The 15,747-nt window shown below is 43.7% G+C and overlaps 1 protein-coding gene across 1 annotated transcript in view; it reads right to left on the bottom strand.

Annotated features, from left to right (window-relative positions):
- MYO9A (myosin IXA) overlaps positions 1–15,747 on the bottom strand; it is a gene marked incomplete at its 5' end in the record, with an annotated part of 128,435 nt that overhangs the window by 31,302 nt on the left and 81,386 nt on the right. Inside the window, 7 exons of the mRNA XM_080351334.1 lie at positions 773–812; positions 1,440–1,583; positions 5,966–6,041; positions 8,887–9,006; positions 12,790–12,985; positions 13,802–13,943; positions 14,780–14,901. Coding sequence (XP_080207460.1) covers positions 773–812; positions 1,440–1,583; positions 5,966–6,041; positions 8,887–9,006; positions 12,790–12,985; positions 13,802–13,943; positions 14,780–14,901 — 840 coding nt within the window. The remainder of the gene's footprint in view (positions 1–772; positions 813–1,439; positions 1,584–5,965; positions 6,042–8,886; positions 9,007–12,789; positions 12,986–13,801; positions 13,944–14,779; positions 14,902–15,747) is intronic.

Genomic DNA, 15,747 nt, shown 5'->3' with positions numbered 1-15,747 from the left:
GGCCCCTCAGTTCCAGCAGGACAGGGAACTGCTGGAGAGAGTCCAGCGCAGCCACCAAGATGCTGCAGGGAGTGGAGCATCTCCCGTGTGAGGAAAGGCTGAGGGAGCTGGGGCTCTGGAGCTGGACAAGAGGACACTGAGGGGGGACTCATTCCTGGGGATCAAGATGGAAAGGGTGAGTGTGTCAGGAGGATGGAGCCAGGCTCTTCTGGTGACAACCAGTGACAGGACAAGGGGCAGTGGGTGCAAACTGGAACACAGGAGGTTCCAGTGAAATCTGAGAAGCAACTTGTTGGGGGTGAGGGTGGCAGAGCCTGGCCCAGGCTGCCCAGGGGGGTTGTGGAGTCTCCTTCTGTGCAGACATTCCAACCCGCCTGGACACCTTCCTGTGTAACCTCATCTGGGTGTTCCTGCTCCATGGGGGGATTGCACTGGATGAGCTTTCCAGGGCCCTTCAACCCCTCACATTCTGGGATTCTGTGATTCTGTGAGCATTATTCTTCGAGGTGCAACAGATTTCTTGGCATCTCTTAAAATACAGTAAATGCAGTCAAGATGGAGGGAAACTAAATATTAGACATCCTCATACAGCTCTCTTCCCAGGGCTGAAATCCTTTGGTTTTATAGAATTTAAAGAGCCCTGAACAGAGCTGAGTTGCCGAGGGCTCGATGAAGACACAAGTTGTCCTCCTCACATCCACCGGCATCTCAACATTGTACCTGCAGACTCAACCCAGCGACTGGCAAGGTAAACATACTGCTTTTCGCTCACCTTTGGGAGATTTGGTTTGGCTTTGAAGTTCTTATTTCGCCTGGGGAAATAATAAATGGCTCTGATTAATCCACCTGTGCAGCTGGAGAATTGAGTTGATAAAACTAGCCCTTCAAAATCCCTTTTAGCAACTGCTTCCTAAAACCTGCACTGAAATGGGGCTGCTTCTGCATGCTGCAGACTACAAATCCAATTAAAGCAAATCGTTACATTGGAAATGAGGGGGATGTCGGTAATTTGGGTAGAGTGAAAGTACTGATCACCCTCCCGCTTTCTCATACCCCCCGTTAACTCCACCCACCCCAACGATGTTCTCTGAACCTCCTGAGGCTGCAGCGTGAATCAGCGACAGCATTTCCCCACCTCATTTGTAATGGAAACTTTGGTATCGTGTCCAAAAGTGTGACTGCGTTACATCGCTCTCATATCTTAAGACCGGTTTGACCGGCAGATTCATCCCTTCTCTCTCTCCCCCGCGTCTGTCATTGCAAATGAATGATAAGAGTTAAATAAATCATACTGGGGTCACTTTGACCCAACCAAAACGTCTGCAAGTCTGCTTGAAATCGTGATATTTTTATATCCTGCCTATTTACATTCCTCTATCTACCCGTGCTGCTCATTATGCCGCGGGATCAAAGCCCAAACCCCCTCGTTTAGTACTGACATGAGGATGCCGTGGGCTCTCTCCAGCAGTTTGCTGTTGGTGGCGTTGACGAATATCCCGTCTTTGTCTAGAAAGGTGCCGGGGCTGGCGAGCCTGCCGTGCCGCATCCCCATCCGGCCGTTCCAGCCGACCGCGTAGGCATCGCTGCAACACCAAACAGTGTTAGGAAGAGAGAAAAAAACCCCAGTTCTATGACAAAAGAAAAAATAAGATCGTAAAATAATCTGTCAGTAGAAAACGAGAGTCGTCGCTTTAGTAAATCTGTCCCTATGAGATGAGTTCCTGATGCCAGACACCACATGAAGTGACTGGCTTATTAAGCAACTTTTAAAAATCAAATATTCATAAAAGGATCAAACTATCAGCAGGAGAATAACAGTTCTCGCAGTCGGAAGGTTTGGGTCTGCAGATCCCCCAGTGTTCTGAAGAATGTGAGGCTAAAACCTCTGCCATCAGCCTTGCCACCATTAATAGCCACAACCTCAGATGATGCCAACTCTGTCTTCTCTAATTCATGCAATCATTTAATTAGGAAAAGAAAAAGCAAAAAGTAAACTACTTATTTGCCACAAAGGAAGGATTCCAGCCCCAGAATCACTTGCAGGGACCCAATGACAACTCACTGGCCCGGTTTGGCCCTCCCTGCCTCTCCAGAAACACTCGCCTGGCTGCTGAAGGGAAAAGGGAAAGAAACCAAAATCTGCCCCGGGACGAAGAGAAATGGGTTCTCAACACAACTTCACATCATGGCAAATAATTTCCAGAGCTGAGGAACCTTCCTATGGTGTCCGGGGTTACGCAAACCCCTCCTGGGCTGCGTCAAACTGCAATATTTTTGGTTTGCTGATGGCGTTTTGGGGTTTTTTTTGGGTTTGTTTTTTTGATCTAAGAAAGGATGTGGGGTCTGCAACCCCCGCCAGAGCTGTGTCAGGAGGAAAAGGATGATAAAGACACTCAATGCAGCACCAGTCTCCTGGTCACGAGGATGCTGAAGGACACGGTGGCTTAAATGGGTCCTCCGGCACCCGTCACTTCTGAGATCCAGCAACAAGGCAGCTCTTTGCCTTTCAAGTCAGTATTTGGAGGGAAGGTGAATACCAAGTGCCACACGGAAATTAAAAAATCAAGCATGTGAGGTTGTTCATTCAGCCAACTTCAAGCCTGGAGCCAGATCCAGCAACGCGATGCTGGAGCCTAAGTCGCTTTGCTGCCTCACCACGGCGCTTTTCAAATCCCTTCCTGGGCCTGTTAAATCAGTGTTTTGACATGTGTTAAAAGAAAGGATGAATCACAGCGAAGTAAACCCCTGGCTGAGTGCTCGGAGACCTGCTTTTTTATAAGCAGTCTGTTCGATTCAAGGGAGGCCAGAAAGAAGCTTTAATATCCTGGTGATCTCTCCTGTCCAGCTTCTTTCTCTTTACAGCTCAGGTCCCACCCATCAAAAATCTATTTGTAAGGGGGAAAAAAATGATAAAAATCACTAGTTGATGGGCACCACTAAACCTCAATGGCCACTTTCAGGATCTACAACCCATCATTAATCCTGGCTGACCACAATGTGCTCTCTGGTTTGAGACCAGCTGTGGTTATACAGACTCCGAGCAGGACCAGAGAATAGAAAACCCTAGAAATTCCCATGGGGTTTTGAAAAAGAGAGAGAGATAAAATGATAAGTGTGTTTATTATGGACACTTGAGGATGGATATGGACACTTGAGGATGCATATGTGCATACGGTGATGGACGGCTGTTTCGAGAGGTCAATCATATCACCAAGCCCAACTCACTGTTTCAAGATAGATGGATCAATGCTTGCTGTCCTGCACGCCACTGAGACATCACTGAACATAAATAAATTCTATTAACGGACATAAACCGGCAGGCAAACACACAGCCGAGTGGTTTTTGCTCTGCTGAAGCCTGGTTTCCACCTCCAGCATCTGCAAACCACCCGTCCGCTTGCTGCGGAGATCAGAGGAGAGCGCTTGGCTCGCCAAAGCCTCGGCTTCCTGCGTGATGTCATGTCACAAATGTGCTGCTTGAAGCGAGCCCCGGGCTATACTGTGGGCTGGATGTACAGCGCAGACGTATCAGCCACCGCATGATCGTGAGATGGCTCTGAAAGCAAATTCCTGGTTAATTTAGCTCTGGAAATTGCTTGCCGGTCTATCTGTTGGAAAGCTGTAAGAGTAAATCTCTCTTCTATACGTGTTGCCTTCAGCCTTGTATTTCCCTCTGTTTCTTGCTCGACAAGCGCAATTTAACCGAAATAACTAACATTTATCAAGTGTGAGATGACTCTTCAGATCAAAATTAGGACTCAGATCAATGAAAGGTACCAAAATCACTCTGAAAGCACAGGAGATCCTATGAGAGCCCTGTTTGTGCTTTTGGAAGGAAGCGGCACAGATGACATTTGGGGACCATCACTGATGATTGCCCAAGATTGTGGCCCACTGAGGCATCACACCAGGATGAACGTAGGAGTTCGGACATCTTCCAAAGGATATTTTCTGCAAATATGTCAGTAAAGGGAACAAACTGTCTGTCCTGACCCTGTTGTGAGGATACAACTGCCGAAGATGACAGAAGGAAGCCACAGAAGTTGCTGCCCTTGATCCCGGCTGTTTAAGGCAACTTGTCTGCTGTGCTGGCTTGGGTTACACCAAATAAACAGAGCTGACCACAGGCTGAACTCCCCAGTAAACAAATCCATCCTCCTCCTTGTTCTCTGTCTTTACAATGGCCCCTCGCTGAGATTATCGAGATGTTTTGAGTTACAAGAATAACAGCAGCCCGAGCTGCCGCACCAACGCATCTCCATATGGTCAAGAAAAGCCCCATCCCACCTCACACGTCTTCTTCACACACCAGTGTCAGGTTTGAAGGCTTGCTAGAGAAACTGTGGAGCTTATCTATGCATGAAGATCTCCACAAGGATAAAGTTTCACCTTACATCATGTTTAGGGAAACCTGCGCAACCAGAGATGCTCGAAACAGTGAACGTCATCTCTGGAGACAACAAACTTCTCTGCCTCAAACATTAGCAGGTACCTTCTATAGCCATAACCTGACAGACTAGAGTTGGAGTAGCTAAAATGTTAGGAGACATTAAAGGAGAGGTGAGAAAGACTGATGTGAGGACAACCGGGGTTGCATCACCTTCCCACGATAGGCTGAGATTGCTCACACAAGCTGGATTTCTGCCTGAACTTGAGAAGTGGCACAAACTTTAGAATTCAATCCAATAATCTGATGGAAATCACAACCTCACTGACAAGAAACCAGCTCGCAAGGATATGAGAATATTCAGTTGTCCTTCAGCAGGGTGCCAGCACTGCTCTCAAGGGGAAGAAGTTCAGAGCAAGAGGAATGTTCTAGTCTTGATAGCAGAGGGCACGTGGGGAGCAAAGCCAAACTACAAAAGACACTTTTGTTCCCCTACCAAAAAAAAAGGCATGTGTATCTAATTTCCATCTGGGCCATTTGGCACAGAAGCCAGTAAAAAATGAGGTTTAATAATATCTCTGGAGGATATTTTATTATGTGTGGAAGGGAAGCCCCCTGAGATGCAAGGCCCATGACAGGGGAGTCGATGGGCACGTTTCAGGAGACAATCTCAGTCTCCTCCCGATGTGTTCTGGACGTCTGATGAAAATCAGAGCAGCTGTGAAGTTACACTGGGATGTCTGCAGCTCCGAGCAATTGTTTTAGGAGCTGAGGATGATCTGATCATATCTTTGCCCAGCACACTGACATCTGCTCAGAGGGAAGCAGAGAAGCATTGTACCCCTTTAGAGGTGGAATTCGGATGATGAGCCTTTCCAGTGTCTGAAAATGGATGGCACAAGAGTAGCTGAAGAAAAGGAGAAGGCTCAGCACCCAGATATCCCTTTGAAATGGAGCCATCTTGCTTCAGAAGCAACTTAATTCTTAAATGGATTCGGAAAACCTTTGGCAGAAGCAGCACAGATTGCATCTCAAAGCATAGACCTGACTCTCAAACAAAAAGGTCTCATTAAGGAGTTGCCTGAATGGCCAGAACCTTCAAGGAATAGCTAAAAAATTAAACTATACATAGAAACTGTAAAAATTCAACCTATTTCCAGTTAACATGCTTTTTTCCCTTAAAAACAAGCAACCATTTGACAAGGTACCATCTCGAGCCTCACAACTTTCTGGGTTATGCACACTGAGCACCCATCATCACATTGCTGCACCTAAACACATCACTGGGTTTTTCCCCTCTAGAGAAATCCTCATTAAATTAGTATTTCCTTGATATCAACACATTCATTAATTTTTTTTTGCAAGCTTCTTACCGCTTCTTCACACCACCTACAATCACTGCCTTTTGATGAAGGAAAGTTGCTTTTCCTGCCTGCTGTTATAAAGATATTTAGATATGATCATATAGCAGAGAAAGAATGAAGACACACTGGGAGAAACATTAATACAGAAATACCAACAGATAACGCTCGTCCGACCAAGATTTCCATGCTGTAAAAGTAATAGCAAGAGACATACCGCTGGGCCTTCTCGTTGATGGTGTTGACTCCCTGGAGATCTGAGAGCGGTGTCCGCGGGCTCTTCCGAGTAATACCTAAAGTAGCACGTGGACAAAGAGAAAAAAGAAGAAGTTTCTAGCTGGCTCTTCACCAAAAGGCACTTAGCATAGCCATAGCTTAGCGTTGACGAGAGCGAGGAGGAGCACGTACATGTCACGGCACATGCTGGGCACACAAGGGTGCCAAGGATGCCGATGTACCCGTCGTCTACTCCGTCCTACCTCCCTGCCGCAAAGTCATCGCCCTGCTGAGTAATGCCGGTGGCTCAAGGCTACTAATTCCCCTCCCACACGTCGGAGTAGGGATGTGTTGCCCAACTGATAAGCAAAACGGATGACGGAAAAGGTTGACGTGGTGGAGGGGACCAGCCACCCACGTCCTGCGTGTCCAAAATATTCGGAAGCTCTTTGCTGTGCGTGGGACAAACCCGTCACTTGCACGGGCAAAATATGGGGATGATGATAAGTAGGGTGCTTGGGAAAATGGGTGTTTATTCCTCACATGCTTCTTCCCTTTCTATAGATGTATGGAGAAGGATATGTATAGCAAGCGGTATGTGCTGCACAAGGAGGCTTTATTGTCTATTGAATCTATATCCTCTGCTAGGGGTAGTTGTAGAGTAATTTATTCATACTTATAATTGAGATTTAATGTTAATATTCTATATTCCAATATTATATAAATATATTCACATATTTGATATTAATATTCATATTTATGCTAGATATTTAATAAATATAAATTTATATTCCATTTATATTTAATAAAGAGTCAAGCAAGTTATAATGCGTGGTTACAGAAGCAGCTATTACCTTCCCCAACGTACAAGTGTTTTGTAACCAAGTGTTTATGAAGACAGAAGACAATTTTTGTAGACAACAAAATGCTTTCCAAGTCACTAAACTGCAGGTACTTAAAGACCCAAAAAGCTCGAATTTTGACATGAAAACAGCTGAGCAATTGTTGAATTGTCTTGACATCGCTGCTGTGAGACAGGAAACATCGCAGCGCTCACTTGAACACAGGGAAAATATTTGTATATTAGATATATTCTTTTATATATATATTTTATATATATATATATATCCCTTTACCCTGGGATTTTTGCAATGGAAAATAATGGGAAAAACCCCACCTCTTTAAAAAGAAAGAAGTCCAAGCTATAGTTTGTAAGAGAATAGGAAGCAATAGCAAATCTCCTCCCCACATTTATAAGAGAGCAAGTCAGATCATCTGAGTGCCCAGCTATGCCTAGAGTTCAAAACTCTCTTTTTAATTGCCATTTTAACCATTTTTTGGTTACATTTCTTGTCCCAGGAACGTCCTTTTGCCTCTTCCAAGACTTGCATTTCGGAATTCCGCCAGTTTTAACACCCAAAGTGACTTTTTGATGAAGAAAAGTTAGGGTGCACAAGCTGGTTAATGAGAATTGCTTTAGACATAGCCCCAAAATAGAATTTTCTACATTTTGTCATTAATTGGCTCTTAAAAGAAGAAATGCATCTAAGCCAAAGCCAAAGCAAAGTTTGATATTGATGTATTGATATACTGATGTATTGATATATTGATGTATTGATATATTGACGTAGCCCAATATATCAGCTGTAGCTTTTCAGAAACAGACTCATTAGTCTCATTGAAATGAGTTTGGGATAATCTCAGTCTGCTCTCTACTTAGGAACATCAACCAGATGAGGTTTCAATATGTTGAGCTCAACATTAAGCTCAGCCTACCTGCTTCACATTAAATTAAGGCTTTAAGTGTCTCTTGAGCTATACGAATTTCCCTCTTTCAAGCCTAACTAATTGCAAATTAACTCCCTCAAACTTCCCATATTGCTGAGCCAACTTACAGATTAAAATTAATTAATTGAAATTAAATTTACTGATAATCGCCTTCCTTTTCAATAGTTTCTTAGCACAACGCCGCTTAAGAAAATCTATTGCTGTGTTTGTCTTACTGCTTTATATTTCCTTTTAGTTAATACTAGCAATGTGTAGGAAAAGGTAATGTAGTCTAAATTCAGAATTAAAGTCTAAATTCAGAATTAAAATCTAACTTAAGAATTAAAGCACCTCCTGCAATGCTACGTGCTGCAGGAAGCATGGAAATCTGATATAAGGCTTCTAGTAGGAGAAGCAGATTTCTGAAGATTTAACATGCAACTACAGTACTTACCGTGCTCAGCTCTGCAGAAAGGAATGGCAGAAAAATGATCTCTAAATATATAAGTATCAAATAGAGATTTTAAAAATATATATAAAACAATAGCACAGGCAGAAGTGTCCATGTTGTCATGCAGGATGAGTTTATTACGTGACAGAGGAGTGAGGAGGAAGAAACGGAGACCAAGTGCATCTGTACCCAACTCATTCTGTAAAATAACATTGCCAAATGCTTTCATTTTAAATAGGAGCCCTCAGAGATCATATTTTTGAGAGACAAAGTTATTTTTAAAGTCTAATGAAACCTGAATAAAGTCAAATTCCAGCTGTATCAGCCGCGTGCCTCCTATCAAGAATATTCCGACCAGATCTGCGGTGCTTTGAACTTATTATCACGTGTGTGATAACAACAATAAAACACACACCAAAAATACTCCCAGCATCGCATCGGCGAGTAAACAGGGAAACCGCCAACAAAATGACACCGTATCTCAAGAAATGTGGGTCTGCATTTAATTTTACCCTTGGAACTCCACCTAATAATTTCCCAATAGGCTTAAAATTGCCGTAAGGTGGCCGGTTCGATCTTAGAAGGTCCCTTGGGCGTTTTGGGTTGGTTTTTTTTACCCTTTCTACGCTGAACGATGCACCTGGTTTCCATTTCTCGGCGTGTGAGTGTGGTATGAGAGGGAGAGGCGGGTGCTGGAGCCTTACTGTACTTCTCCTCCTTGCATCTCTGCAGGATCTCTAAGCTCCTCTGATGGACTGGGTGATGGAGAAAGCTAAAACTATCCACATTTTTCAAAACGGCACATGGCACTGCATCATCATGCCCTTGGGAAGCAAAATAAAAACAAGATAAAAAAACAACAAACGGAGAGAAGAGAAAGATTATATAAGCGGAAATCAGCAGAGAACGAGCCCGAAGGACGGGAGAGCTCGAGGGTCGCGCTTATTCCGTGCTCGACACAATTTAACTTTGGTTTCCTCCAGATGTGCTGCCACAGCACGGGAGCGACAGGCTGGACCGAATCCCAACCCCACTTGTAATCCTTACTAGCCAGAGCGTAATCGCTTTATAATCCCTCTGAGGTTATTTGGGCAAAAAAAAATAGATGATTAGACAAATCTTTGCTTTTATTAACTGCTTTTTAAAATGCTTTCCATGCCTCTGAAAGGCATTATCCACAATTCCCTGTGTAGATGTTCTTGGATGAGGCCACCTCCAATTTGCATCTTGCAACCCAGAGCTACGTTTTGCTCAGGTTTTGGTAATTAAAAGGGAAAAAAAGAAATTATTTGTATTAAACAAGGGTTCTGTATTCCTCATTGCAGAGGACACAGAGTCTGGAGTCAGGTAGGACGGTTTTGAGGTTGGAAGTTGGAACAAACCATCGTTGTGCAGCCAAGCCGACCTGGGATGGCCCAGCTCCAACCGGTGACACTGCACAAACGGGTAGCACCTCCCAGCATCATTGAGGTGCCAGGGGACACGTCACGCTCCCGTTGAGGCGTCATGAGGTCACCGAGGAGTTACCTTGTGTCAGCACTTCATACCGACGCGTTACATCACCGGGAAGGACGGACGGGAACTTTGCGGAGGAACACTGTCAAGAGCATCTTCCTGGCATGACCACCTCTTCACGCTGCTCACTGGGACCTCAAAACCAGTTTTTTGGTTGCTATCACCTTTATTTGGCAAATACATTTAGTTTTTGGTTTTAATTCTTTTTGGAGGGTTGGTTTTTTGGGTGCCCAGCCTGAGGAATAAACCTGCAGTAGTCAATGGGGTTGGTTTGGAGACCACGTTCTCAGGTCACTAACCCAAGGAGCAACCCTTGTTGGCCAAACGCAAACGCCTGTCGAGGGACAACATGGTGGCAGGATCATGAACCATCGTCAGAGCGAGGATTTGGGTTCGTGTCCAGCAAAACCAAGATGAGAAAGCTGGGAGTCTCCACAGCCTGGTTTATATGGACAGCACCAGTTCTTTCCTCAAGTTTTCACTTACAAAGAATTAGTGGGTTTTTTGTGTAATAAATTCACGTTGATGATATAGGAAAAAAAATTACCATCAGCCAGATTTCATTCCTAAAAAGCTTGATAATGTTCCTCTAATCAAAGTTCACTAACAAATCTAGTTCAAACATTGGACCGGTTCAATCTTGCCTGATAAACTCAATAATAACTACAATTAAAATATGAAATTATTGAAGAAATCCACCCTACTACTAATTGCAGCTCATCAGATCCCGGCGTGTTTCATCCAAGGAGGAATCTCTCGGCCAGAAGAGAAAGGTACCCAACAAAATTGGAGGTGATTGCAGCTCTTCACCTCCAGGCTAACAAGGACAATCACACAGTCACTACAGAGCTGCGCTATGAGGATATTAGAAGCAGGAAAAGAAGAGAAGAGTCCCCAAAGCCAGCAGGAAAAATGCTGATTATCCTTACAGATGCATCCATAGCACAGGCTGACATTGCTGGAACGGAGAAGATAACCAAAAGGATGATGCAAAAAGGGAGCAGAGCAACATTTTGCAGAGCTGCTTATAAATAAGCCAGAGATTTTTCATTCAAATCCCCGTTGGGTATAGCAAGCGTGACTCAAAAAGGTCTTCAGATTGGTAAAAGCAAGGGAGAGCTACATGGTGTTAAAACAAAATAGCGCAATTAAATTTCCTTCTCATTAATTACACCTGCCAGGAGCTCAGAAGCCAAGAACAGGGCAGCACACATTTTGAAAAAGGATGTATCAATGTTAAGCATGCACACTTGGATGAACACACGTGTGTGAAGTTGTTTTCAGCTCATCTACCATCGTTTTATCCAAAGCTCCATGACCACGGGCAATAAGGCATTCCAATGAGGCTAATTAAAGCCAGCAATGTTTGGTAAAAAAGACAAAATAAACCTAAAGCATCTTTTGCTGTTTGCTCTTGTCTATTGAGATGGGGTAATTTAATAATTACTTCTTCCTACTTATTACTACTAATAATAACCCCTTCTTTAATAATTCACAAATGCCTCCTGCTGTAGATGCAAAGCGTCGGTTTGGGGCTTTTCTGGGTGATTTTGGGGAGCAGGAGGCACCAGCAGCAAGCAGTAACAGACGTGCTGTGCTGCCCCAGCCCAATTCAGGCTGAAGATGCACATAGAAATGCAGGCAATAAATTATCTGTCAATTGTGAGGTTTTGTGTTTGTGTTTTCTTCTTTGTTTTGACTCTCAAAGCTTACAAAGCACAAAGCCATTTGAAAGCAGGTGATGGGATACCATACAGCTAAAAGAGCAGCACCACGTGCCAGAAAAGGTTTAGAAAGCACGTATTGGTTAGTTTTGGTACGGAAAGAAAAGGTGATGAGAGAACTGAGTCTCAGAATGGTCTGAAAACCTCCTGGACTCTATTTTATACCAATATATTGACATATATAGAGATATAAAGAAGTTAAAGCCACAAAGTCAAGACTGAAAAGCGGAACGCTAACTAGTGAGATGAGCACAGCAGGCACGACACACAGCCAGAAATGCAGAAAGCGAAGCAGGGCTTGAAATTAGTTTTTCCTTCCCGATATTGAACGTACTTTTATTCTGCCCTTGACCAGCTCGCTCTAGTTCAGCCTGGGTGAAAGGTGAAAATGCAAAGCTGGATTTTGGAAGCCAACTCTGGAGTGAGGTTCCTCCCAACGCCAAACGGCTTTGCCATCTACCTCTCGGCGTTAGGAAACGTCGCTGCCTCGACGTGCCAGATAGAACCAGGTTCACAAGAAACAGCTTTTCTCTTACACTGTATCCGAGCGGTTCAAGAGGAAGGGCCTCAAGAGCTGACTTTTGGCTGCTCTTCTCAGGATGCTATTATTCATCACAAACAAGAAAATGATACTTTCTGCTTGTACGGTTTCCCTACCTACATTCCCTGTCCCAGCTCTTTGGCTCTCCTTGACGCACACCTCTCCAACTGAAAACGAAAGATGGTGTGGCTTCATGCTTCATTTTAACTCCACTGACATTTTCCCTGCTGAAGCTCTAATTTCATCACGAATTTCAAGCCCTTTTGTGCCCAGAAATTAATAGTACCTGTCTTGCCGAAATTGCTTTTTATGCAGAGAAATGGCCTAAAAGCACAGCCAGGTATTGCCTGCCACAGCATGATGATGCACCGTTACTTTCCGTTAATGTAATGCCCCCGCGCTGGGCGTGAGCTGGTTCTAGATGACTGGAAAGCAATGAATTTTGCTAGACAAGAGACACGCTCTATTGCAGCTTAAAGGGTGAACAGCTTGAAAAATTCTAGAGGAGAATTATTGCCCTTTTTTATATCCCGATGTAAGCAATAGCTCAAGAATTCCTAGCAAAAATAATGTGTCGAATAGTTTTGGTGCTTCTCAATCATTTAGGTTTTCCTTTGCATGCATCCTAGGAAAAGGAAAAGTTAAAGCAGCAGTAAAGTGAAAACATTTTCTTACGATGGACCTGAAAATGTAATTTTTACATACTATCTGAATGAGTTTTTTAATTGATTGATAGCTCCTAATAAGTCAGGCTACTTACAATAGTGTAGTAATATATTAGACCTTGTGAAAAACAGGTGCTGGGATTAGGAGATGGGCACACGTACCGGTTTTCTTCTCCACGTATCGTTTTCCGGATTCCCGAAAAGCCACCACGGCCCTGAAGAAGGCCCGCAGGACGGCCCAGCGGAACACGGCCACCGGGTCAATGCCGATCATGCCGCAGATAAAGGCGTTCTTGCTGCTCCGCAGGAGAGCTACGATGTCCGGGCGCATGTGATCGGTGTTTTTCTCACGGAAATCCTAGGGAAGGAGAAAAAAGAGGGGGAGAAACAAGGAAAATGAACAATATTTACAAGCTACATCAGGTAAGATTTGTCCCTAGGACAGAAAAACTGTTCAATCCTATTTGTATCTTTTTTCTGCCCACATATTAGACACTTCTTAATGGTCAGAAAATCGACATTTAATCCCAAAGCACTGCTCTCTGCAGCAGCTCCAAACTGATGCTGAAGTCTGTCACGTGTTATTGTTGCGTCAGAAACATGATTACAGATTTGCAGCTGTAAATCGTAGAATCATTTCGGTTGGAAGAGATCCTCAGGATCATTGAGTCCAATCCTGAGGGTGTTTCTCATACAGGCTTCACTTGCCCATTGGAATTGTTTCTGCTAAGCATTGGTATGAATATAAGGGTCAACTTTGAAATCGTTTGCACGGGATTTTTAAAAACTACCTGCAGTGGTGAGATGCTGAGAGCTATGCTAATAAAACCTGTGCTAAAAAACGGCTAATGATGAAAAAGATGTTGGGTTTTCTACACAAATCAAGCCCAGAAATGATACAAAACACCCAATTTAGCTCAAATCTGGGATGCACCATTAACCTCAATGCGTGTCCCTAATTCTTCCCAACACATAGAGCTTGCAACATGGATGAGAACAGGAAGACATGATCCCCACCACATTTTTCTTTCAACCAAGCTTTTCACCAAACGCTCTCCCAACCCTTGTGTGTGTTCTCTAGTCAAGTCCTCTCCAAAATGTCTCTGGAGCCTTTGGAGCTTTCCTGCTGGATGATTGAAATGAAAAGAAGTTGGGGAACAGCTGTATGACAGACCTTCACTCCGTACTTCACTTTGCCCGCGTAGTGTTTGATGATGAAAGCCGGCTCCATGACTGCCGGAAATTCAATGTAGGAGTTGCCTTCGTGTTGACGCTTAAACTTGTCCAGCAGTGTCTGGTTTGTGGCTTGAGGGAAACTGAATGGAAAGAATGGAAAAGAAAAGAGCTATAAAGCCAACAAAAAAGCTTTTACGCTTCTTTCTTGACCACAACTAGGAAAATAGCGGTATTCTGAGCTTCTGTGCCTGCACATAGTAAGCATGTGGTTATGTACAAATACAAGGTTTATCTGATGTTTGAAAAACTCTGAACTGATTTAATAATGGCCTGTAATCAGTTCTTACAGCACAAATAGGCATGTTTTTATTGTAGCACACTGTATGCCTCTAGAAGTTATGTTAGGTAGCTGCTTTTAGCTGAAATCCCCTATTTCTGTCATTGGCTTTGAGGCTCAGCCTCTATGGGGTACTCATGTGTCTAGGAAATATTGAGCTGGTTTACCTCCAAATGTAGCTTTAATTTCAGGAGTTACTTCACTAATCCTGGCAGCCCATACTTACAGTGCCCTGCGTTCACTTTGGCTTAATTTTTCAAAGTAAATTGATAAATCCACCTTATATTTGAATAACAGCACCCACACAACCTGCTTGAACTCATGCGCTCAGATTCTCAGCATCTTCATTGTACAACAAGAGACAGAGAAAATGGGGAGACAAGCAAAGCCAAGGAAAACTTTGCCCTTCCCTTTAAGGGCCAAAATTCACAAAGCAGAGTTTGAATTACGATTTGCTCAGGCTTGTTGCTCAGCTTGCTGATTCTCCGCTCTTTGCATTACCATTGTGGATACAAAACGAGATGATAAATTGGCCTGCTGAGTCATTGGGAAGGATTACAAGAGGTAAGAGTTTAGGATAAACACTTTTTCAGTGAAAAACACCCCAAATATCATTAGGAACAAGAGTTTCCTACTCACTTGCTTTCCTCATCCAGCAGATGGAGCAGACCCGTCGGCTTCTTGCTGATGAGGTTGATGCAGCTGGAGTTGTCGATGTAGTCGATGTTGTGCCAGCTAATTCCTTCTGCTCTATATTCTTCCTAAAAAATCCACAGATATTAGAATGATACGTAAAATTTAACGGGTTTCATGGAAACAAATGCACCATTTGGCAAAACAAACATATTTTCTGCTCATGTGCCACTGATTTCTTCTCTTTTGATGCAAAATAAAATGATAAGGAGCCACTCGAACAACCTTAAAACACAAGGAACCGTGTGATATTGTCTAATTTTGGGTGCATCAGCCATAGGTTAGCTATATGGCAGACCATGGTCTTTTATAAGTTATCATCTTCTCCGAGATTTTCAACTGGATTACTTCAAGAAGTCTTATGGAGAAACTATTTTAGGGCATCTTGAAGAAAGTAGAGCTTAAAGCCCATCATTTTTATCATGTTTTTAAGGCTTGTGACTCAAAACGGCGATATTGGAAGTGCACGGAACTCCCCGTGTTGGGCAAAGTCTGACTGATCCAAACTGTGTTTTTACTTCTCTATCATAAGACGTTTTCATGGAAGAGTTGGGGAAGAAAAAGGGAAAAAATGCTTCAAATTGCACCAATATGCACCTTTATAACAATCCGCTTCATTTTTATTGCTACCTCTGCTTTTATTTTTAAGTGCTTTGGGCTGTCCCATGAGGAAATCACAGAATCCCAGAATAATGTGAGGGGTTGGAAGGGCCCTGGAAAGCTCATCCAGCGCAATCCCCCCATGGAGCAGGAACACCCAGATGAGGTTACACAGGAAGGTGTCCAGGCGGGTTGGAATGTCTGCACAGAAGGAGACTCCACAACCCCCCTGGGCAGCCTGGGCCATGCTCTGACACCCTCACCAGGAACGAGTTTCTTCTCAAATCTAAAAGGAATCTCTTGTGTTCCAGTTT

Source organism: Nesoenas mayeri (genome assembly GCF_963082525.1).
Source record: "Nesoenas mayeri genome assembly, chromosome: 11".
NCBI lineage: Eukaryota > Metazoa > Chordata > Aves > Columbiformes > Columbidae > Nesoenas > Nesoenas mayeri.
The sequence above is the reverse complement of the archived record's forward strand: the minus strand, read 5'-3'. Positions and strand labels throughout refer to the sequence as shown.